General features: G+C 50.6%; 10 protein-coding genes across 10 annotated transcripts; 5 read left to right on the top strand and 5 right to left on the bottom strand.

Moving 5' to 3' along the window:
- Nucleotides 1-1362: 1362 nt before the first annotated feature.
- Nucleotides 1363-3458, top strand: AUEXF2481DRAFT_628305 (uncharacterized protein). Its single transcript, XM_013490159.1, has 9 exons — nt 1363-1914; nt 1964-2025; nt 2074-2264; nt 2310-2415; nt 2471-2793; nt 2847-2898; nt 2949-2958; nt 3009-3138; nt 3189-3458. Exons 1-9 carry the CDS (start codon nt 1827-1829, stop codon nt 3334-3336), a joined length of 1110 nt encoding a protein of 369 aa, XP_013345613.1. The 5' UTR covers nt 1363-1826; the 3' UTR covers nt 3337-3458.
- A 55-nt stretch (nt 3459-3513) lies between these two features.
- AUEXF2481DRAFT_628068 (uncharacterized protein) lies at nt 3514-4148 on the bottom strand. Its single transcript, XM_013490158.1, has 2 exons — nt 3907-4148; nt 3514-3852 (listed from the first exon to the last, which is right to left on the bottom strand). Exons 1-2 carry the CDS (start codon nt 4010-4012, stop codon nt 3623-3625), a joined length of 336 nt encoding a protein of 111 aa, XP_013345612.1. The 5' UTR covers nt 4013-4148; the 3' UTR covers nt 3514-3622.
- A 136-nt stretch (nt 4149-4284) lies between these two features.
- On the bottom strand, nt 4285-5902 carry AUEXF2481DRAFT_3729 (uncharacterized protein; the record flags this gene model as incomplete). Its single annotated transcript, XM_013489816.1, has 2 exons — nt 4285-5643; nt 5693-5902. The coding sequence occupies 2 exons, from the start codon at nt 5900-5902 to the stop codon at nt 4285-4287; spliced, it is 1569 nt and encodes a 522-aa protein (XP_013345270.1).
- A 73-nt stretch (nt 5903-5975) lies between these two features.
- Nucleotides 5976-7238, bottom strand: AUEXF2481DRAFT_628146 (uncharacterized protein). Its single transcript, XM_013490157.1, has one exon. It carries the CDS (start codon nt 6990-6992, stop codon nt 6399-6401), a length of 594 nt encoding a protein of 197 aa, XP_013345611.1. The 5' UTR covers nt 6993-7238; the 3' UTR covers nt 5976-6398.
- On the top strand, nt 7239-8904 carry AUEXF2481DRAFT_628147 (uncharacterized protein). Its single transcript, XM_013490156.1, has 2 exons — nt 7239-7707; nt 7759-8904. The coding sequence occupies exons 1-2, from the start codon at nt 7484-7486 to the stop codon at nt 8537-8539; spliced, it is 1005 nt and encodes a 334-aa protein (XP_013345610.1). The 5' UTR covers nt 7239-7483; the 3' UTR covers nt 8540-8904.
- Nucleotides 8905-12908: 4004 nt separating this feature from the next.
- AUEXF2481DRAFT_3726 (uncharacterized protein) lies at nt 12909-15173 on the top strand (the record flags this gene model as incomplete). The annotated part of the gene is made up of 3 exons (XM_013489815.1): nt 12909-13071; nt 13127-14957; nt 15014-15173. The coding sequence occupies 3 exons, from the start codon at nt 12909-12911 to the stop codon at nt 15171-15173; spliced, it is 2154 nt and encodes a 717-aa protein (XP_013345269.1).
- A 618-nt stretch (nt 15174-15791) lies between these two features.
- Nucleotides 15792-17231, bottom strand: AUEXF2481DRAFT_3725 (uncharacterized protein; the record flags this gene model as incomplete). Its single annotated transcript, XM_013489814.1, has 2 exons — nt 15792-16728; nt 16780-17231. The coding sequence occupies 2 exons, from the start codon at nt 17229-17231 to the stop codon at nt 15792-15794; spliced, it is 1389 nt and encodes a 462-aa protein (XP_013345268.1).
- A 795-nt stretch (nt 17232-18026) lies between these two features.
- Nucleotides 18027-19760, top strand: AUEXF2481DRAFT_628086 (glycoside hydrolase family 16 protein). Its single transcript, XM_013490155.1, has 2 exons — nt 18027-18628; nt 18682-19760. The coding sequence occupies exons 1-2, from the start codon at nt 18184-18186 to the stop codon at nt 19461-19463; spliced, it is 1227 nt and encodes a 408-aa protein (XP_013345609.1). The 5' UTR covers nt 18027-18183; the 3' UTR covers nt 19464-19760.
- A 296-nt stretch (nt 19761-20056) lies between these two features.
- On the bottom strand, nt 20057-20942 carry AUEXF2481DRAFT_63974 (uncharacterized protein; the record flags this gene model as incomplete). The annotated part of the gene is made up of 2 exons (XM_013490028.1): nt 20057-20713; nt 20769-20942. The coding sequence occupies 2 exons, from the start codon at nt 20940-20942 to the stop codon at nt 20057-20059; spliced, it is 831 nt and encodes a 276-aa protein (XP_013345482.1).
- A 277-nt stretch (nt 20943-21219) lies between these two features.
- On the top strand, nt 21220-22520 carry AUEXF2481DRAFT_28162 (uncharacterized protein; the record flags this gene model as incomplete). Its single annotated transcript, XM_013489896.1, has 2 exons — nt 21220-21933; nt 21987-22520. 2 exons carry the CDS (start codon nt 21220-21222, stop codon nt 22518-22520), a joined length of 1248 nt encoding a protein of 415 aa, XP_013345350.1.
- Nucleotides 22521-22524: the final 4 nt, after the last annotated feature.

The following is a 22524-nucleotide window of genomic DNA, read 5'->3' as shown; positions in this document are numbered from 1 at the left end:
TACCTGTACCAGAAACTTTTCCTTCCTTCAATCTGGGTTGTCTCATCAAGTGCATCTACGTCATCGTGATTGTTGTTCCTACTTACTGTCTGCTGTACTCGTCTTTTTAATTGCAGTGGGCTGCTACTACATCTCTGATCATCATCCTAAATATCTTACTGACGCCCAAGTACTCTGCGGCCGGCCTTCACACGCTAAGTCATAAGATAGATTCGTTGATTGTGTTTACACCGGGGCTAGCATCGGGAGGGTGGAGGAGCGGTGCGAGGTGGGGCCGACGCCGTGTGATTATGCAGCTGTTCCAATGAAACGCACTAAATGTTCCAAACAGCGTCGACTTTCGTCTTGGCACCACTCTTTCTGTTCCTGCCATCATACATCTTTCGACCTACCCATCGCAGCATCAACAGCGCAGTGACGACGAAGCATGACATCGACCACTACATCCGAGAGGTGATCATTCCGTAGTACTCGAGCTCGCACGTGGTGCTGCCACTTGAACCAGGTCGTATCACTGTTGTCTGGACTTAGCCGCCGCATGCCGGATACCGCCATCTGCCGTACAGCACTTCCAAACCTCGAGGTCCCTGATACCATAGCCCGAACACGACAAGAAACTCTGAAGTCACGCGAAAGATTTTCGTTGTTTCGGGCACTGTTTTCGTCGCCTGCCTCCAAACCCCGAGACGGCAAAATCTCGGCTTCCCTGCTTTTGTGTACCACATGAAACTGGTTATCATGCCTCGTCTTGCATTGTGATACAGCTTTCGGGATCTGCTGACCTCTCCGTATATGGCCTGAATTATATTCGGTGTCTGTAGGCACAAGTCGTATTGACGCATTTCTGAAGCTACGCAATGCTACAGGTAAGATGATCCGACTCGAGCATATAAACATGAGATGGAGCCTTGTTTCTACAGAAGCGCTCGTTTTGTCATCTCAACTTCTTTCTATTCTTCATCCTTGTGTCTTTACCCGGCCGACGTCTCTTGTCACCACTACGTTATCTTCGTTCACCAGTCCTACAAACACGATCATGCGTCCAACACCAGCTTTGCGCAACCTTCGTAGCATCAGAGCTACCTTTCAGAATCCCACAGCTCAGAGTTTCCTCAATAGTCCTCTGAGATCTCAAACCAGTGCCATGCTAGCGCGAAGGGTCGGCTGGACTGTTGTATGGTGAGTGTGCTCCACGAATTGTTGGCGAAAGAAACTCTGGCTCACTCATGTCTCGCAGGTATAGCGCAGCAGTAACCGGGGTATTGGGGTGGCCGTTCATTGCCTCGATGATAACATACGGCAAGATCGGAGTATGAAGACTGAACGGGATCAGACGAGAAGCAAAACATCATTGCACTGACTACCAGTCAAATGAAGGGAAAGAACGACAGACCCTGAAACTTGCAAGCTCGAACTTTCCTCAGCCGGTGATGGTTTCCCTGAGCGGGTCTCAGCGGCCTCCACCCCCTCTCACTTTTCCTAAGCGGCATCGTTGTTACCAAATCCGGGGACCAAATTAAATAGGGCTTTCATGTTAATGCTGTAAACCATGGCAGATCATTCCCTTCTTCGTTCCTACTCGAATCCTTCGCTTTGCTTTACACCGAGCGGAGTTCTTCCCGATGCTCAAAGCCCCCCACAACCCCACGACCTCCTTGATAATCAGTGCGGGGGTCTCGACAAGGTCCAAAAAGGTCAAGATGATCGTCCATGTTGCATGCAGTCACGAGCTGAAGATCCTGATGTCTTATTGTGCTTGTTCGCTCACGCTTTCTTCTTGACTTGATCCTCCCTTTCCTTTAGCCATTTTTGTAACTATCACCACCATGGGGTTATGGTATACCTTCGGTATTGCGCTATTCGCAGCCATTGGCACTTTCCTGTTTGGCTTTGATACGGGTATTGCGACAACGAGTAAGTGCCTGTGACACCCATGATCATTGCCGAACTCATATCTGTACAGCGATCGCACATCAAAGCTGGATTGACTACATGGACCATCCTTCGAAAGGCCTCACTGGCGCTGTAAGTACTGGTCTCAGAACAACTAGAATGACAGACTAATAACTCCAGGTTGTTGCCGTCTACATCGCCGGTGAAGCTCTAGGTGCTCTGACTCAGACTGCTGTGGGTGATAGACTTGGTCGTCTTCGATTCATGCAAGCTCTTTGTGTGGTTGTGACCATTGGTACCGTGATACAAACGGCGAGTGTAAACATCGGCATGTTTCTAGCAGGCCGCGTGCTTGCTGGATATGCTGTTGGGTAGGTACTCTGGAACGAAGCCTGTATGTTTACTGACGCAATCAGTGGTCTGGTCGGTACAGTTCCCATTTACCTATCGGAGATCTCGTCACCACAGCACAGAGGTCTCATAGGAGGCATTTCGGGTTGTGGTATCGCTTTTGGAACCATGGTAAGCATATTCGACCATCAAGATCGCATTGCCACCTTCTAACAAAACGATGCAGATGTCCAACTGGGTAGGCTTCGCCTGTAGCTACGCATCCTACGGACCAACACAATGGAGATTACCTCTAGGCATGCAAGTTCCATGGGGAGTAATCCTATTCTGCGGCCTTGCGACATTCATGCCCGACTCACCTCGTCAACTTTTACGTATCGGCAAAGTCGACGATGCTCGCCGAGAGTTCCTCAAGATACGTCGAGACCTAGACCCACAATCCGCCTACGAAGAGTTTGCCTTGATGAGGGCTCAGATTGAGTATGAGGTGGAAAGAGAAGTCAAATCATATAAGGAGATATTCCGATTGTTCAGGCACCGTGCCTTGGTGTAAGTGGTTCGCCTCCTCGGCTTCGAGACTTCAGGCTCACCGTCGTTCATAGATCAATCGCTGTCCAAACCATGACTAGCTTGACAGGCGTAAATGTCATTCAGGTGCGTTGAAAGCCGCATGAGAGATGAGGAACACCGCTGACAATAGACAGTACTATCAAAGTGAGCGAAAGGATCATCTTCTCACCACAAAATATGCTGACATGATATAGCAATCTTGTACAAATCACTCGGTATTGGCCCCAAGCAGATACTGGCCTTAGCAGGAGTATACGGTACGATTGCATTCCTCTCGAACGCCATCACAACGGCCTTTCTGACAGATCAGTGGGGTCGTCGGAAGTAAGTGCAACATTCCTGGATGTCCAAAGATTTTACTGATTCCAGTCCAGAATGATCCTCACTGGACTCGGAGGCATTGTAATCGTTGAGATATATGCTGCTGTGATGCAAAGACAATTTCAGAACTCGGACAATCAAGTTGGGAAAGGATTTGCGATTCTCGGCATCTATCTTTTTGTCGTGACATACTGTAAGTAATTTCCGAAGGACACCTGCAGCTGTGGACTAATCAACCACGTAGATGCCATGCTTAATAGTACGACATGGCTGTACGGTAAGTGCATTCATTGTCCAGAGCATGTAGCTGTGGTGTGGTCAAGTTAAAAATTTCGAACGTTTCTCAAGGAAGCGGCTTAGCAAGGACACCATTACCTCTATTTCCGAGCTAACAGAACATTCACAGGAGCTGAAGTACTCCCTATCGCACTGCGAAGTCGAGTGATGGGCCTGGCTGCGGCATCGCATTTCATTGTCAATGTTGGTATCACTGAGGCTGGACCCAGCGCATTTGCTCACGTAAGTTTTTGAGGAAGTCACAACAGGTGGCTCGTTCTTTCCTCTCGACGTTGCAGAACACTTCACCAGACTTGGCATGTGATGCAAAGACCTTGCGTGTGAGTTTCCCAACACCATGCTGACTGACATCAACAGATAGGAGAAAGCTACTACTATGTCTTTGTCGGATGTTCGCTATTCTTCTTTGCCATCGCTTATCTGTATTTCCCGTGAGTATCAACTTCACAGATGTGGTCACCTAATAGTACTGACCATCAAACAGTGAGACCAGACGCAAGACACTCGAAGAGATTGCTGCCTCATTTGGAGACAAGGTCGTGACATTGACCGAGAGAGATATTGCAGCCGAAGAGGCCATCGCGGAGGATAAGATCGTATCAGAGCATGTCGAGGACGTGTCGGATGATAAGCGACCATGATCCTGATTCTTGTTGAACTTGGTGTAGTCTCACAATTTCTTCGGAAAGCACAAGACGATATGGTCGTTGGAAGGATGTGCTGATTACTTTATGTATTATGCTCTTTTAGGTTGGATAATTTTAACGCCCGCACGAACCCAAGATAACTCCGAACGCATCGTCGGTCATGAACATTATGTGCTTTGTTTGACAAGCAAGTCGTCTCGAGAGCTTATGCGCTTTCTGTTTTCTTCTCCGCATCACCCTTGCTCGGTTCATCATCCATATGCTTATTCTCCTCCGTCAAACAATCCTCGTCATCAGCAGCCATCTTACTCTTCTTCCTCAGCGTGCGTCCATACTTGAGGAACAAGAAGGGAGTAAAAGCAAATAATGTCGCTACCGCAGCCAGGATGGAAGCAGCGATGTTCGCTCCCAAGCCCGAAAACATCTGGTATGCAAACAGAGGGAAGACGGCAGCTGCGATGGTACGGCAAGTACTAAGCGATGACACGGCCGATGCAGCCATTGGTCCGTAAGCATCAGTGCAGTAACCGAAAAGCACATAACTGAAATCAGCAGTAGCGAAGCCTACACAGGCAAGGCCAATCATAGAGACGACCCAGTGGACATTGGTGACTCTGGGTGGGATCGTCCAGGCGAAAATCCAGAGACCGATAGCAAGAGCTGGACATGCAAGCGCGAAAGATCTGATCTTGGTTTCTGGAAGAAGACGGCGGTGCTCCTTGCGGAACTTTTTGAACAGGTAGTCATCATAAAATCGTGGTAGGACGTCCAGGAGAATACCAATGAGAAGGGCGATGAATGCTAACGAAGAAGATGTCTCCGAGAAGGTCCTGTCAAAGGGTGGGTTGGTATAGGCAACAGTTAGACCTTCTGTCAGGCCATAGATCAATCCAAAAGCAATGGCACAGAGAGCGGCGCAGAAGAAGACGATGGGCTCGGTAACAAGGAACTCCAATGGACGGAAGAGAGAGTCTTTCGCAAAAGACTTCAATGAGAATCCTGAAGAGGATTCGGGCCCGTTCAAGTCGTCGCGGCCTGTCTCCGAGTGGATAGAGTCTACCTTTCTCTGCAACAGTTGTGTGGCCTTGGTCTCCTTCATGAAGAACGACAGGAATGTTGAAATTGCGGCCACCACAGCAGAGACATAGAAGACCACTCGCCAGCCGAACACATGAGTGATGTACGAAGAGTAGATGGGACCCAGCACGAGCCCAATGAAGCCGGACACAGTGTACCAGTACACTACCCAAATTCGAATTTGAGCGGCCCACATATCTTCAATACTGCCGTATGCGACGCAAGCAGGCACGGCCGCTGCAAGACCTTGAAAGAAGCGACCAAAGTATACGGCGGTGGAAGAGGGTACGGCTGCTGTTATTACTGAGAAGACACAGAAGACGGCCGAGGATCCAATGTATAATGTGCGTCGACCAAAGGTTTCGGAGATTGGAGCGCAGACGATACCACCAATAGTCTGGCCGAGTAGGTACATGGTGACAAAGGCGAAGACTCCAAGTGTTCTGCTCATGCCATACTCCATACGAGCAGAGTTCGACGCTGCGGTCTAGAATGTGTCAGATTGGGCAGGTCCTGCGGAGCTGAAGAGAACCTACTCCGGCTGAACTGATACCAGTCATGTACAACTCGACCCAACCAATGAGTACAGTCGTGTAGCATTTTGCAAAGAGGCCCCAGTTTCGAGGGTGATCCTTGCTATCCTCGTTCCAGCACACTGTGTTGCCATCCTCGAGGTGGCATCCATGTTTCTCAAGTAAGTTGTCGGTACTTTCCCGCGTCGCGGCAGGTGAGTCTAGTGAAGTCATATGAGGCTCTGTAGGATGGGAAGAGCAGAGTGGGAAATCAAAAAACCCAACTTGACAGCGAAGAACGTGTTAACACTATTTTCTTACGATTGTAAACATTTGCCTGAGCTATCAGGTTCCGCTTTACTTTTTTACGCCAACACTCTGCCTCAAACAAGCAAGGGATGAATCATCATGTCTAGACGTCATTTCGGACGTACGCATTCGGCCGCCAAAATAGGCACGAAGAGATCGTGAACCACAGAGGCTCTGCTCGTTACTCGTAAATCATGGCTGACAATCAAGCGTTGAACGTTGGTAACAAGCGTCGAATGCTAACCTTATTCGGAAGATATCTCGCAGTTCGATGACGACTCATTATTTTCCGCCCCAGATTCAGCCTTTCCAGATGGGCAGATGAGATCTGTCATTCCATAGATAGATCGCCCCATGGGGTAAGTTCTGAATTCCACGACCAACGACAATTAAATTCCTCCGCGGCCTGCCCGCCTCGTGCTTAATCGCTGACTTTATATTGGATTGGCTTGAACGATCCGCCATTAGACTGCAGGGCGGAGCATGCGGTCAAAGCGATGATCAGGTCCATCTCTGCCACAAATTCGATGCTGTCACCCGCTTTCGTGATAGGAGGCAGGACCTTGAGTTCGCCAGATTCTGAATCAACAGTGACATACATGAAACAGTTGAAAGCGCATGGTATACGGTCGGGTGAGATGCCATAGGGTTCAATCGCGCCGGCGATGTTGCCAAAACATCCTTGGTGCGGCTCTTTGTCACCGTATATGATTCGGAAAGTGTCTTTTGAGCAGGGCGTCAACAAAAAATCGTGCTTGCCAGGAGAGTTGTCGGCAACGATTTTGAGCATGACATTGCTGCGATTCGAGTAGAGCGGGTCGCCGGTGGTCAAGAATATCCGACTTGCGTAGTCGAGCGTTCTGCCGTTGCTAATGACTTCCTCGGGATCGTGACGATTGAAGGCCACGAGATCAGAAACTTGTACGCCTTTGGGGTCAATGACAGTCAGGCGTTGACCTTTGTTCAAGGTGAAGGCAGTGCCGGTACGAGGGGTGATTTCGATGTTTTCTGCCATGGTGATAATGTTGGTTCGATGAACAGAGTCGGTGCTTTGCAATCGGGGATTTGTACTTCAGAAAAGAGCAGACGGGTGTCGCATTCGTGAAAGTGAAGTCTTGATGTCAATTGTTCCCGTGCGACCCCAACCACGTCATAAACCGTTTTGCTCAATCTGTGCCTGAGATGCAAACATGGCGTGCGATGACATGCAAGATGTGGTTGGTTCGGTAAATCGGATACACTTGAGCCTCGCGATCTTGCCCCGCCTAAGCTCCAAACGTCAATTCTCTTACGTTTGTCAGAGCCTTGTGAGCATTTAGCCACGCTGAAAATGGAATTGCGTGGCTTCCATGACATCAAGATCTTTGTATGGATGCACCAAAGAATGTCTGACCAAACGATGAATCTGCAGTCGTCATGATGTCGCTTAGAGACTACTAGAGGCCTGAGCCGCTTGATAAGTCACTTGTGTGCTGCCAACAGACTCATGGCTAGGACACTTTCGACATGCAGCTTGCTCTCAGTATAATCTTCTTCTTCCTCGGTTTCGGCCTTGCGACACTAGTCGCCTTGAGGCCACACAAAGCACGAAAGGATATTGAGGCGTTCACATCTCAACTCCGCCATGTTACCAATGGGATGAAAGGGCTTGGGCCTCACCCTGGCGACCTAGAGCAGTCGGAAACCAACGAGCAAATCATCAAAAGAGGCTCGGAGAATCTGTTGACCAAGCAAGTTACACCATCTTCTCTCATGATGACATCTCTGACCATGTCGAACAGGGAGCAGCTCGAGGAGAAATATGACATGAACGCGTGGCAACGCCTGGTCTACGAAGAGTTCAAGACCACCATACTCGCCAAGGGTACTGGGCTCAAAACGTTCCCCTGTGTGTATGCGACCATGGGCTACCGCGCCGGAGATCATCGTTACATCTTCCTCGAATCGGACGATCCGTCAGAACCACGCAATGTGCGAATCATCGCACCAGCCCTGAGAGCATACTTGCAGGTCTCGAGATCTCTCGGGCCAAACACCAGTCTTGTCATCATGGGCGCCCCTACCGAAGCATCTTCCAAGACGGTGGAGGAATACAACAACGAGTTCTTCGATATGCTGCGCGGATTGAGAATCTGGGATTCAAAACCGTGGCCGAAAGATATCCCTCAAGAGACGATGAACGAGAAGTGGACTTTCTGTTTCGATGGCATACCTCTTTTCCCAGTCGCGTTGACGCCAGCACATCAACGGAGATGGTCAAGACACGCTCCTGTACCACTGGTCGCGTTACAACCGAAATGGGTCCTCGACAACCTTATGAGCACGCCGGAAAAGCGCAAGTCGGCAACAGGAAAAGTCCGCAAATTGCTCGCGGAGTACGATCAGATCGAGATTAGTCCTGATTTGACCCAGTACGGCGAAGTTGGAACATCAGAGATCCATCAGCTGTGTTTACGAGACGAAAACGAGACAATGGATTGTCCGTTTGACGACTTCGACAAAGGGGGAGTACGATCCTCATCTTCGTCACGCCGCTCGTCCCTCGAAGAGAGGGCAGCATAATAGTATCACCGTATAATATTTTCTTCTTCTCCACACCCTAGCTCTTCATGGTCATGTGGGGCGTGTGCGGTGGTCCTGATGTGTGGGTGTGGTGCTCGGATAACGAATCAAAAGGTTGATGGTGTTGCTCTCCTCCACGACGACTGTTGAGCAATAACGAGCGGTACAAAGGCATGGTCATTTTCCGAATCAATCGAGCTCTCTTGAAGAATCGGTGAGCTGACGGAACCCCCTGAGCGTCGGTGCAATTTGAAAAAGTCCTGTGCCTCAAGACAGTGACTCGCAAGACAGAATTGCGCTCATGGGGATACGCAACCGCCAAGCACTATTTTTGTCACGCCGGAGATCCTCCCCGAGCCAACTTCACTCTTCGACCCTACGAAACTACTCTGCTGATGTACTCTGAATAGACGGCCAACACTTCAAATATCCAAGCGATAGCCTCGAACATCACGCCGAACATGCATTTGAAGGCAACTCGTGAGTCAACGGATCCGCTCGGAAGATGAAGTGTAAACAGTGCCAGGAAAGAGGTGCAAATGGATAGTTCGGAACCAAGATAACCACCGTCATGAAGAACGGTATTTACAACCCTAAGACACACGGAGTTCACCCTCTTGACGCGCAGTACTCTCTGATGGTCGCGACCGGTGCTGAAAAAGCTACTGTGGAGGACTTTGGCATGAGAACAAAGAGTAAAAGTTTGAGAAGCTACAAGAAGCCGCCGTCTCAATCACAAACCGCTGCATTACAACCGAGACTTGGGCTGACCAGGAAAGAGAGAAGCTCGATCTCTACCACGCGGGACCGCGCAAAAAACTTACCGGAAAGCAAGCAATAAACCCTATTCAGACGAAGCGTCTGGATTAAATTGAAGCGTGGTGTCAGGCTAATGACGTCGATCTTCCTTCTGCTTTGTGCGAAGACATCAAGGCTCCCTAAGGGAACAAACGCTACACAACCACCCCACCGGATGGCCGCCTGACTGAGAATCGGATCAATTTTCCCACTAGCAAATTGGCTATTAAAGTTCCCAAGGCTCGCAAAGGCAAGAACTGGGCAGACGGTACCAGCAAGCCGACGAGAAAGCGTAAGCATGCTAAGTCAGCAGAGAAGGTCACTCAGGGAGACGAGACGGAGGAGGACGAGAATGAAGAGATCCCCGTCACGAAGAAGCCAAAGATTCAAAAGAGCAAGAGCAAGGGCGCCGCCAGAAAAAAGAGATTCGTCCCATCTGATCACGAGTCAGACGAAGAGGGTCTCACTCATAAGCTCACTGAACTTTGATGGTTGACTTCAAGATTGGTCGACATGCACTCGGACGCCATACGACAAAAGTTCATGAGACCTCGTCAGGGACAATACATTTGTGTATTTATAGTCTAGGGCAGCGACCTTACGCGCAACTAACCGCGCTCATTCGAAAGCGATCTGTTACCAAAGACCGAATGTGATGTCAGCTGGGAGAGAGATCTCCAGAAGCATCGGTCAACATATCTAGCTTCCGACCCGTACGCAATCTCTCCAGTAATCATTTTCCAGTCGATCGACATGTGTGTAAGTAACCTTGCTTACTTCAACGAACTATTTGTGTATAACGCCTGGTCGCGCGCATCGCCTCCAGAGCAAGAGAGGCTTTGTACAGAGGACTTACCGATGTGGACGATGCCACGCGACATCAGGAGCCGGATCAGCATCGGTCGACATCTCGAGAGGATGACCCAGACTCGAAGGGGATCGCAACCGTGCAACCAACAAGTAAGGTGCCGGGTCTCACAGCCATCTCTCCAGCCCGGTGATCCTCTCTACAAAGGCAAGCGACCTGAGAACCGCAAACGCCCTCGTCAAGGGTTAACATGTGCTTTTGCCCCGCCATGTACCAAACTGCAAGGCTTCTATTTGAGGGAGCTGGTCAGTTCAAAAGTTTACAACCACCAAACCGGATACCCTCCACACTTCCTACTTCTGGCAAATTGGCGCGAACAGATGCACTTTTGGTTGCGAGAAGGGCTTCTCAATTGAGAAGTAAAGTCATTACAAAGATAGGTCACAAAGGAGCTGCCCAAATTGAGGATAATCTGGTTTAGACACTATTTTGTTCTGAAGTCATCATATCAACGGTCAAGATGTCAATTTCGAACAACGCAGCTGCAGGACCTTACGCAGGTCATGAGCAGTACGAGTGCTCGCGATTCCTCTTGCCAGAGGAATCGATGTCGACGATTCCGGCTATCGTTGGGTCCAAAGCTGCTTCGAGACGCTCTGTCCGAGCTGGCCATGCCTTTGCTTCACCACGGTGCGTTGAGAGTAATGGTTGGCTGTGGGTAAGATGCTGTATCCATCGACCATCGCTGCTATCTCACAAATTATCGTGCCTTGATACAGCCTCCCTGTGTGCTAAATTCTGTCTCAATGAGCAGAACAGAGCCACAACGAGCTGTGGCAATGCATAACATATCTTTTATCAAGAAGCGTAACGCAGGGAGTCGTTGAAAGGATGTCTCTTGGTGCCATCGCTCCAGATCTAGAAAATTTTGTGCCTTAAGACAGCTACAAATGTGACAGTCTTTCGCACACTGGGAGCAGCTGAGTATGTGGCAGAGCTTAGCAAACGAATCATTTGCTTGTCTGACTCCGGGCAAGGCGCTCGAGCGCTGTGGTCTACTTGACAACTACGAGTAGGTTCATAACTTCTCATTCGATGAGGTGTCCTCCCGGATTCATCAACAATCAGTCATCTTGGATTGTGTCATTATGCTTTGGATGGACGAGCTGGAACGTCACTCAGCAAAATCCTTACCGAAGCCTTGGAGGCCCGTGCACCACAACGCAAAATTTGCTGAAGCCTTCGAGCGGATCTCAACCACGGTTTGTATTTGTTGTCCCTGAATACTTAGAGCTAATGTCTATGATCTACAGGCACGCGCCGACAGATGTGTTCATAGTCTATAGAAGTAGGGGGTCTGCTGCGTCACGCCATGTTAGTTTGGCCCACCAGTCCGCCAGATGCTTCAGATCAGGCTCCACAGAAGCCTGAGCAACTTTTGGACAAGACTACATAGACTACCTTGCTTCCGGGGTCTTCATGATCTCGGGTTACGTGGCCGAGTGGTTATGGCGCCAGATTCAAGTGAAACGAGCTTAACAGTTCACTGTTAGCTTTCTAGCTTCTTAAGGGTAAACCTTTCGACTCCTGGTAACGAAAGTTGCATGGGTTCGAGTCCCATCGTAATCATCATTTCTTTTGCTGCCTACCCCTGCCATACAGAGTAGACGAGCGATTTATTTGGGTGGAGAATTGTGGAGTTTTGCGATATACGAGCAAGTCACGTGCCATGCGTCGTCGAGAAAAGGCGGGGAAGCCGCAATCTTGCAAAGCTTCACGCTTGGCGGTTCAAGTGTGCACCAACTTCAACAATCAATGCAATTCAGCCAGCCTTACTTTGACAGACTAGGTCAACCATTGTGAAACCTTGCGTTGACTGAAGAATGTTAATTTCTTCTTCTTTTCGAAGGTTCAGTCGCCGTCTCCGTCAAATCCGGTGCATTGTCTCGTGAGATGACAATATAAAAACGCGTCACGACCGAATAATATTCCGGCACTGTCTCAATACTCAGGTATGGGAACATGATGAAGAGTCGTGATCGCACCTACGGCTCAGACTTAGTTGTTGCATCCTGAAGTTGCACGTGGCTTTGTTGACAGTCAGCATGTTTGATTGCCTGGAAGCTGGCTGCAAAGCTCGTGCTTGGAAGCTGCGTATGAAGCAAGCACTAACGGACACCACCCTTCTACCATTGTAGGTCTCAAGAAGGCGAACAAACTATCCTTCATCATGGATCGGTGATTAAGTGGTGGCAGATCAAGTCTTTGGGACACACCCAATCCACTGGATAAGCAGCCATACAGCGCTACCTCCATCTCACCTCCTCTCGCGAAATTCGAAACAAGCTCAAGCGGGGACCAAAACCTCCTCGCAATTACAGTTTCGAGAATCACGAGGCAGTGCCATTTTCTCGGTACATGTTACCTCTTCCGCCATCTCTTTGTTCCAGTCCGCTTTTGCTGACTTCTTGGGCTGGCCGCTCGAGCCACACAAAGGAGATTCAGCCTACTCCTTGCTTCGTGATGTTCATACTTGGAAAAAGTCGCAGCCGTGTCTTTGTCTGAAAATATCTGTCTCTATCTCCCTACCGCCATGCCGACGCCGATATCCAAGTCCGGCCATCTCGGCATGCCGACTTTGTTCCCCAAGGTTCGAGAAGGCCGTCAAAGAAGGATTTCCGAGTATCGTGCTTAAACAAGGCCCCAGCACAAGTGTCAAACTCCAGTTACTGTCTTTGCAACTAACCGCTGTCAGACGCAAGTATGCAGCTCAGGAACACCATTGTCGCGTTGGCTTTTTCCAGCATCGGAGGGGTTGACGCTTTTTTTCGTATCAACTGTGCTAAGATTCAAGTCGGACGTATTGATCCTATTGTCAATCCAGGCGCCCTAGCAGCTCACTGTCATACGATTTCAGGTGGCTCGAGTAAGTACAATTCGATGAAACAGCGATTTCGTTCATAGCTAACCAATTTTGACAGACATTGGTGTAAACGCAACTTTCGACAGTCTAGCTGCCTCAGAGTGTACTTCTTGTGAGATTTCGGCCGACAAATCTGCATACTGGACACCAAACCTCTACTACCAGCATACCAATGGCTCTTTCGAAGAAGTTGACCACGGTGGAAGTGTCATCTACTACTTAGCTCGTGGTCAGAACGCCAACGACATTATCGCCTTTCCCAAAGGCTTCCAAATGCTGTCAGGCAACAAAGCATTGAGAGCTGCTAATCAATCGGGCATGACCTGGGGGAATGCCAAGTACCCAAACAGGCCTATCTCAGATGCTGTCAGCTATGCCTGTCTTTCCAGTCCTGGTGGTCCAGAGACGCCCAACATGCCTGCTGACCCCCGTGTCTGTATCAACGGCCTACGTGCTCAAATTCATTTCCAGACGTGCTGGAACGGTAAAGACTTGTACAAGGCCGACAACAGCCATGTGGCTCATATGTCCGGCATTGACAACGGAGTCTGCCCACCCACGCACCCCTATCAGTTCCCTCATCTATTCCTCGAGACGAACTATGCAGTCTCTCAAGTCTCTAACTTGAACGACGGCGGCCGCTTCGTGTTTTCACAGGGCGATCCTACCGGTTACGGCTTCCACGGAGATTTCCAAAATGGTTGGGTCGATACTGCTCTCCAGGGTGCCATCGATACTTGCCTTGTCGATGGTCAAGATGACTCTGGTACCATCGACGAGTGTTCAATTCTGCATCCTTTCTGGAACCCAAACTTCGCAGACAATTGTCCCGTCCGACCACCTCAAATCGGTGAGCGTGCTACTGGCATGATAGACAAACTTCCTGGATGCATCCGCATCACCAATGGTCCGGGTGCTGCTACCGCCGCCGATATGGAGTGCCCTGCCAGTGTACCCCAAGCGACAATTAGCAGGACTGTGGACTCCACCCCACGACCCACTTACACACCCAAGGCCGGCACTGAATTTGGTAACAAGTTTAACAAGATTGTTGGCTGCGGCAATGACTCATACATTAACAATGGCTTCAGAGCTCTCAACGCAATAGACACCACTCTGGCCGGTATGACTGTAGAGTACTGCCAATCATATTGCACCAAGCGTGGATACCCATACTCGGGTGTGGAGAATGGAAACCAATGTTTCTGCGATCTTGCCATCAATCCAACGACCATCATCAAGGACCAAGTTAATTTCATGGACGGCTGCAACATTGTCTGTCCTGGTAATCGTACTGAGCTTTGCGGCGGTGCCTTCTACACTATGATCTACAACAATACGGACCCAACCTTCGTAAAGACCACCAACCTGGCCAAGTCTGTCATTCAGCTCACTTACCCCGTGACTCCCTTCAACTCAACCTATGTAGGTTGTGCAAGCGAAGGCACCGGAGGTCGCGCACTGAACGGAAGCTCCCTCTCCGGCCTCGACATGACCCTCTCCAAATGCGCCGCCCTCGCCGACGACAAAAACCTCGCCTTCTACGGCCTCGAAAACGGCAATGAATGTTACGCCGGTAACGCCCTCGCATCCAACAGCAGCGTCCAAGACACAAGTGCAGACTTTTCAAAGAGTTCCTGCCGCACCCGCTGTGTCGGCAACTTTTCGCAGATTTGTGGTGGCTCGCGCTTGTTGAGTATGTACAAGAATCCCAACTATAAGCCTGTGGAAGTTGTGGCCAATGTGGGCAAGTATAAGAGTAAGGGATGTCTTTTGGAGCCTACAACTGGTGGGGCAAGAGCTCTTGGTGGGGCTAGTACCACGGATGATGCTATGACTGTGGACAAGTGCGTCAAGTTTTGCTTGGGCAAGCGCTTCAAGTATGCTGGGTATGTTTTGATCTTACTTCCACTTTCACCTGACAATGCGCTGACGTTGATCACAGTATCGAATATGGTACGCAATGCTACTGTGGCGACAGCCCTGCTCCAGGAGCCGCGGCAACCAAGTGCGGTACCTCGAAGCTCATGATCTGCCCGGGCAACAAGTTTCAATACTGTGGTGCCGGAAAGCTACTCAATCTCTACTACTCTTCCACTTTGTGAGTGGGAGGTTCAACGAGCCCTAACAAATGACTGACGCACGATGTTATTCATGTCCTCGTTCTTTTCCTTTTGCTTTGATCGGTGCGGTGGGCAGTCCGGAGGCTGAAGCCTGAGGGCAGAATGGCGTTGCGCAGGATATCTCTTTTACTTGTTTAATTTCTGTTATTATGCCGCTTTAATGACCAATATTTCTAAACTGATCTTGATCATGTCGTGAGAGCGGGATGCGCACAGGTAATAACCCGGACGAGGCTTCATTCTGACCGAATCAAGAACCGTTTTCGAAATACCAGCAACATAGCGACCAACTAGATGACATCGATACTGTATGACATCGAACTATACTATTCTTGCATATGGGTGACCACTCCGAGTATCAGGTGCATGCACATCTGCAATCAAGGATATTTACCAGTTTGACCAGGGTCATCCGCACAACGATTCTGGTTGGCACAACCCGGGCATTGTACACGCAGACGATTCACATGTGGGAGTTATGGCTGATAGATTGCAAAATACATGTAAATCATTCAAGCTTCTTCATACAATTCATAGAGTCGTGAACGGGATAAGATACATATGCTGATGCGAAGCGGTTCGTACCCCTGAGCGATGCTTTCAATAATGCCGCGAGAAATACGAGTCATCCTTCTTCTTTTCAGACTTGACTTTTGGACCTTTGGAATCATTGCGACGACGAGGAGGATGTGTTGGACCAATTACCAGTATGCCAGCTTTCTTAATCACCAACTCTGTCATCTTCAAAGGCCATACAAGTGCGTACCAGGCGAGCTCAAGAGGGATCGCCATAGTCTTTGCGAGAGCAGAAAGAATAGCAGCGACAACGCCTGGTTTACTCGACGACTGGGCAGCGACGGCGGCCAAGCTCAAAGCGTCCTGTAGACGATTCTCCAAAGACTGTAGACGTTGCTCGGTGAGCAAGGTCAGGGTTGTAGCTCGTTTCTCATATCTTCTGACAGCGCGCTCCAAAGCATCCAGACGAGGTTCGTAACGCTTCTTGATATCGCTGGAGAGAGCAGAGACATACTCTTTTTGGACCACGGAAACACCTGGAGACGACAGTTGATTGCCAAACTTCTCCTCTAGGACGATCAAGCGAGATGCAAGCTCAGAGATAGCCTTGTCTTTCTTGTTCAGTAGTGCGGGATCTGTACTGCCACGAACAATGCGTTGAAGGTGTAGAGTTCGTTGAGTAAACAGACGGATCAATTGTCTGACTGGACGGATTTCAGCGGCAAGGAGAAAGATGGTCAAGTTGTAGTCTGATATCAGGCCTTCTGATGGCCGTGAAAGCTGACGACGAATGACATGCAGCAGGTAGGCAGCGCAGGCTGGAAACAAGAATGTAGAGACCAAGGCCAAGAGCTCATGTTGACGGAGATTGGCAGCGGCGCCTTCCTGCTCTTGACTGACGTGGACATTCTCGGGCGTCTGGCGTCGTTGGTCATGGTCGTTGTCTGTGTCCCGTGGGATCGAGCGAGGGGAGTCCAATTGATCTAGAGTAAATTGAGCCTGAGCCGAGCGATACCAGTCCCTGGACAGGTCAGCTTATGCAAGACAGCAAGACAAATAGGGTCAAGCATACCATGGCAGTCTCACACTCCAATTGAGGAACAAAGCAGCTAGGCCGAGCAGGATGATGTCGGTGACAAAGGCGCTTCCGTTTGTAAAGAAGAGACCAGCAATGGCAGGCAGAACAGCAAAGGCCAGCGGAGAGCTGTGCCAGTGAGACACGTCCTCGAGAGTGGTTGTATCGTCGTCTTCAAGACCTAGGGTCGGTCGAATAAAGTCTCCGGCAGATTGTCGCGTGTCATCCAAGCTGGAGAAGGACAGCAGCGAGGAGCGACGGCGAGAGAGCAGAGGCTCGACTGGCGAAGCTCCACCTGACATGGGAGGAGTCGTCTTTGTCGTCAAGCGATTACGCATCGTCGCCGGGGGAGGCTGAGGTAGAGCTGATGACGATGCATTGGCGGCAGGTATATGCAGAGCTTCGTCAGGCGATGGAGGAGCTGATGCCTTGGATGCTGGTCTGCTCATGCTGCCGAGTGCGTCGAGGGTGGATGAGAAGGACGCAGGTTCATGTTTTGCTTGCGATGGACTGGCCAAGGGCTCGTCATTCAGCAGTCACGACTCACCTACATGGCAGTTGCGTGTCCCTTCCGCTCTAGCGTCCACCTTCCACCTTGCGCCTTGGACGGGACGCCGACTGGTCTTGTTTTTGGCTTCGATCCACCCCCTTGGCTCGCATCTGATCGTCCCGCTGTGCAGATGCGGGGATCTACCCACCCACCACGCATTATCTGCTTGGCCCTGGAGACACCTGGCTACTTTCTTCTCCTACCATCTAGTCGTACCTATGTGTTGTTCTGTTTGTTGAGTAGGTACCCTGTAGCACTCTGCCTCGATTGCGCCCGCTGTAGGTACTGTTGAGCTGTATCTAGCTCTGCCCACTCATCTCCCACTGCACCACGTCATCCCTTTCTCCACTATTGTCAAGCAGACCGGCATGAGACGCATGCGATCCATCTCCAAGGCGAGCGTCCCCCGGCATGACATTCTCCAGCTGCGTTGTATCTCGGCTTGCTATCTGGCACTACCGTTCAGCCTCTCTATCGGTCTCAGCCCTAGCATACAGTCTTCAAGCCACCATCGGATCCACGCCCCTGACCTCTGACTAGCATCTTTTTCGAACCATCATTTCTGCTTCCCTTCCGTCTGCTTATAATGATTACCTCATGGTTGTGTACCGTTTATACTTCTGTCTCGGTGTCGGGCCATGTGCTTAAAACGTCTGCTAGTCCTACCTGAACATAGACGCCTCGCCCGTTTGCTCATCCAACTGTCGCCTGGAATATTTACCGATCTTCAGTGTCCAGCCCTCGAACATCTCAGACATTTCCTTGTGCATTCTCACCCTCCAATTCCTTCTGTCTTTGTCCTGGATCAGTTAATTCACGACAAAATGGGCAGTAGACACTGACTTCTCGACATGCCTCCACTCAGGATCACCCTCAAGCATGCTTGTTTGATTGCTATTGCTGCAGCCATGGCACATGCCACTACTTTCGACCACCTGGCTGCTCGTGCAGATATCAGCGCGGATGGATCCTCCGATGGGTGTCATTACCAAGTGGAAGGCGTAGGAGCCTTCACCTCTCACCTCGCCTTTGACTTTACAACCATGGACACGCTTCCGGATGATTTAGTCGCCAGCACTTACGAAGTTGGTTCTGGACCCTATGCACCTTACGCTCATATCTTCAATCCCAGCAATATTGTGCTCACGCGTGGTCAACCCATGCAGATGATTGTCCCTGGTGGCCAGACTGCAGATCCATTGGACACATGTCAGGTGGTCACCAGATACAACGATGTCCTGTATGCCAGTGTGCGGACCATCGCACAAGCCAGTCCTGTTAACGGAACAGTTCACGGTACGATTCTAATGCTCGGAAAACAGGAGACTTGCGTACTAACGGTCTATCAGGTTTCTTCATGTACATGAACGACACGCAAGAGACCGACATTGAGATTCGGACTGGAGATCCTGGTCATGTTCACTTCACCAACCAGCAGACACACCCTGGTAATGGCGAAACTACATATGCTGTACCCGCACCCGGCACTCTAACCACGGAGTTCCACGAATACCGCTATGACTGGCTCCCAACAGGCACATACTTCTACATTGACGGCGAACTGGTTATGTCAATCACAAGAAATGTCCCAAGCGAAGCAGGATGGCTAATGTGGAACTCGTGGTCTAATGGCTATGCTTGGACCTATGGACCTCCACTGCAAGATAGCATCCTGCAAATTCGATCGGTCGAAGCCTTCTTCAATCGGACGAGCGTTGGTGCATCCAGCTGCGAAGCAAATTCCGCAAGAAGCACGAGGGCAGGAGCAGTGAGACTCGGCGCTGGTGCTCATGCCACGATCAACACAGCTGCTGTGAGCAGTCAAGCGTCGACGACGACTGAACTCGAGCCGTCCTCGACGAATGACGGTACGTTTAGCATCACATCCAATCTTGCGGCTCATATCACTCTGTCAACTATCTTGCACATCAGAGACATCACGGCGTTCGAGCACACTCCTTTTGACACCGCTTATACCAACATTACACTACAGACTACTATTACTATTGGGACTGCATCTGAACCGGTAGAGGCATTGGTAGAGACCACTTCGCCAATCCCTGCTGGCCCACTATCCATCACCCAGAAGCTAGCAGCTACACTATCGATCCTACGCCAGGCATCTCAATAGCTCGTCGAGCATCCAACAGCAGCCTCTACACCAGACCAAGCGTCCCAGAGACTCTTCTCGTCACCCAATCTGTCATGCACAACAGAGACGACAGAGATGCACTCCCTGCATCTTCGAACTGACCCAGTGTGGTTATACATACTTGATGAAATATGAGACTCATCGGGAGCATCATGCGATATGGAAGGAAGATTAGCCATGGCTCCACCGTAGCACTGGCGGATGGATGTTGCGACACAAGAGGCCATGATAGCCACGCTGCTGCAAGTACAAGGGAATCGCAACGGAAGTTACCCTAGCTGCAAGCTGATGCATGCCTGGAGACATCAGGCAGCATTCAGTTTCTCGTTGAGGTGAAAATGCCAGCAGGCTGGGCCACGCCGACCATCGCTTCAGTTGTCTTTACATGTCACCCTAGACTCTAGACACGAACAGATTCAAGTAGAATAGATTAAGACCGATTTTGAATTGCAAACTCCCCTGAAATGCCTGTGCTTGCTTTGGATAGAAAAGCGCCCGATCGTTGTCCCCGTTAGAATACAGAAATGTCAAAGTCATGGCCAGCCAGTTGTGGGCTAGCAAGACAGAGCGTTCTATGAATCAACCTCCATCTTCTCTCCCGCCTGACCGGCATCATTGTCGCTGAGCTCGTGCACCGTGACGTATTTGCTAATGTCCTGGCGGGTGATGATCTTCTCGTTAAGAATGGCGGTGGTGCCTCTCTGGAACTTGTAATTCCTCATCTTCTGGTCGCGAGTGTTGGGAGTAATGTAGTTTCTCAGCAGCGTCGTCTTCTCTGCGGTAATGACACAGACGTCGACGTTGGAACCCGAACCAAGATCGTTCCAGATACCGGCCTGAATGGCGTCGGCGCAGAGCTTGATGGCGTCGTCCTTGTTGAGACCAGACTTCCACTGGGTTTCGAAAACCGACATGGCGGCCAGCGAACCTGAACCCATTGTGACGTAAGGGAGCTTGTCGGTGCTTCCGTGAGCGTGGACGGTGAAGAGGTGGCTGCCTGTGGGATCGCAGCCGGCTACGACGAGGTAGGCGCCAATGTGACCTTGGTAGCGGAAGAGATGTTGCTTGAGCATGGTCATGACGGTGGCGACACGAGGCTTGCGGCCGGTAGATAGGGCGTGCAATTCGATGTTTGAGGAGATGAGAGCGGTGGTGAACTCAGTGTCGGCAGCGGTACCAGCACCGGCGCACCAGATCTGGGGGGCGATGTAATGCAGCTTCTCGCAGTTCTGAGGGTTGGATTGTCAGCATGAAGAAGTTCTGATATTGCAGACTTTGACTGACCTTGTCGGCGACGATGGGACCGCTGGTTGCTCTTGTGTCTGCGGCGATGACGACGCCGCCATCGTAGAGACAGCCAACAATGGTGGTTCCGGTACTGGTGGCCTTGGGTAGCGGCACACCTTGCGCGTGCAGAGCAAGGTTGCGGTTGTGCAGTGAGAAATCGAATCCAGGCATGTTGACGGTGTATGGTAGAAAGGGAGGGTTTGGGAGATGGAATGGGATGCGTGTGGGCATGATGGTGCTTGGTTGCTTGACCGTCGCGGGAGTAGCTTCGCTGGTCCAAGCTCAACACTCTCCGCCGCTCTTTCTCCGGAGTCCGTCGTGCCTGCCAGACTTGCGCCCTTGCCATCTTTCGCAAACTCACCGACGACCATTCATATCGCTCCGCCCCTCGCCGTCATTCGAACCACATCTTTACATTTACGCGACTCTCCATCGAAACTCTACAACTATGGCCGACGTCGAATCACCTCCCGTGCAGGAGGCCACCACCACCGACCAAAATCCCCTTGCAAATATGGAAGTCACAGATTCAGCAGCACTGGTACCCACAAATACAGACAGTACCACATCGGAGCCGAAAAAGAAGACGAAGAAGATCATGGTCAAGAAGAAGAGAAGGCCCGCTAGAGTGCAGCAGGAAGGCTTCCAATCAGAAAGGCCTGCTCAGACCGGTACAATCTTCAACATCTGGTACAACAAATGGTCTGGCGGCGATCGCGAGGATGCCTACTCCTCGAAGCAACAAGCAAAGGGCAGATGCAATGTCGCCCTCGACTCTGGTTTCACTCAAGCCGACAGCATTCCTGGTAGCTACTTTTGTCTATTCTTTGCTCGCGGCCTGTGTCCAAAGGGCCAGGATTGCGAATACCTCCACCGTCTACCGAATTCGCGCGTGGAAAAAGAGGGTGGCTTGGGCGATATCTTCCCTTCAAATGTCGACTGCTTCGGACGAGACAAGTTTAGCGACTACAGAGATGACATGGGTGGTGTTGGAAGTTTCATGCGTGTCAACAGGACTCTATATGTCGGCAGAATTCACACATCAGATGACATTGAAGAGGTTGTTGCCAGACACTTCCAGGAGTGGGGTCAGATCGAGCGCGTACGTGTACTGCCAGCGCGAGGTGTGGCTTTCGTAACCTATGTCCACCTGGCAAATGCTGTAAGTTACCCATCATACACTTCACCGCAGGACAGAAGCTGACAATCGTGCAGGAATTCGCCAAAGAGGCCATGGCACACCAACCGCTAGACAACAACGAGACGATAAACGTGAGATGGGCAACCGTCGACCCAAACCCGCAAGCACAGAAGAGAGAAGTGCGAAAGATTGAGGAACAAGCGGCTGATGCCATCCGACGCGCGCTGCCTGCCGAGTATGTTGCTGAGATTGAAGGACGCGGTGAAGGATGGGAGGACGCAAGAAAGAGGAGGAAGGTCGAAGGCACGTTTGGATTGGTCGGATACGAAGCCAGTGATCAGGTCTGGTATGCATCGGAGAAGGCCAGACTCGGAGCAGCCCAAGAACCGTACCTGCTCGAAGCTGGGGATTCACAAGACGAGGACGATGGTGTGCCGCTGCGGATTGAGGACATGAAGAGACAAGATGCGCCCTCTGGTATTCTCGGAGGGTCAACGTTAAGCGCACTCAAGGGTTTCACAGCGGGCTCTGGAGCAACGAGCACCAGGGCTCCCGACAAGGCCGCAGGTCCGCTGGTTGGTTATGGAAGCGACGAGGACAGTGACTGAGGCC

This window comes from Aureobasidium subglaciale, assembly GCF_000721755.1.
Source record: "Aureobasidium subglaciale EXF-2481 unplaced genomic scaffold scaffold_6, whole genome shotgun sequence".
NCBI classification, from domain to species: domain Eukaryota; kingdom Fungi; phylum Ascomycota; class Dothideomycetes; order Dothideales; family Saccotheciaceae; genus Aureobasidium; species Aureobasidium subglaciale.
The sequence above is the reverse complement of the archived record's forward strand: the minus strand, read 5'-3'. Positions and strand labels throughout refer to the sequence as shown.

Excerpts from the sequence above, each read along its gene's own strand:
- AUEXF2481DRAFT_628068 (XM_013490158.1), bottom strand. The coding sequence starts at position 4,012 with ATGGCCTCTTCGGCTGCAATATCTCTCTCGGTCAATGTCACGACCTTG. Across the intron at positions 3,853-3,906 it reads TCTGGTCTCACTGTTTGATG|ATAAGCGATGGCAAAGAAGA; the intron begins GTCAGTACTATT and ends CGGGAAATACAG.
- AUEXF2481DRAFT_628305 (XM_013490159.1), top strand. The coding sequence starts at position 1,827 with ATGGGGTTATGGTATACCTTCGGTATTGCGCTATTCGCAGCCATTGGC. Across the intron at positions 2,265-2,309 it reads CTTGCTGGATATGCTGTTGG|TGGTCTGGTCGGTACAGTTC; the intron begins GTAGGTACTCTG and ends TGACGCAATCAG. Across the intron at positions 3,139-3,188 it reads GATCAGTGGGGTCGTCGGAA|AATGATCCTCACTGGACTCG; the intron begins GTAAGTGCAACA and ends ATTCCAGTCCAG.
- AUEXF2481DRAFT_628147 (XM_013490156.1), top strand. The coding sequence starts at position 7,484 with ATGCAGCTTGCTCTCAGTATAATCTTCTTCTTCCTCGGTTTCGGCCTT. Across the intron at positions 7,708-7,758 it reads TCGGAGAATCTGTTGACCAA|GGAGCAGCTCGAGGAGAAAT; the intron begins GCAAGTTACACC and ends CATGTCGAACAG.
- AUEXF2481DRAFT_628146 (XM_013490157.1), bottom strand. The coding sequence starts at position 6,992 with ATGGCAGAAAACATCGAAATCACCCCTCGTACCGGCACTGCCTTCACC.
- AUEXF2481DRAFT_628086 (XM_013490155.1), top strand. The coding sequence starts at position 18,184 with ATGCCTCCACTCAGGATCACCCTCAAGCATGCTTGTTTGATTGCTATT. Across the intron at positions 18,629-18,681 it reads TGTTAACGGAACAGTTCACG|GTTTCTTCATGTACATGAAC; the intron begins GTACGATTCTAA and ends ACGGTCTATCAG.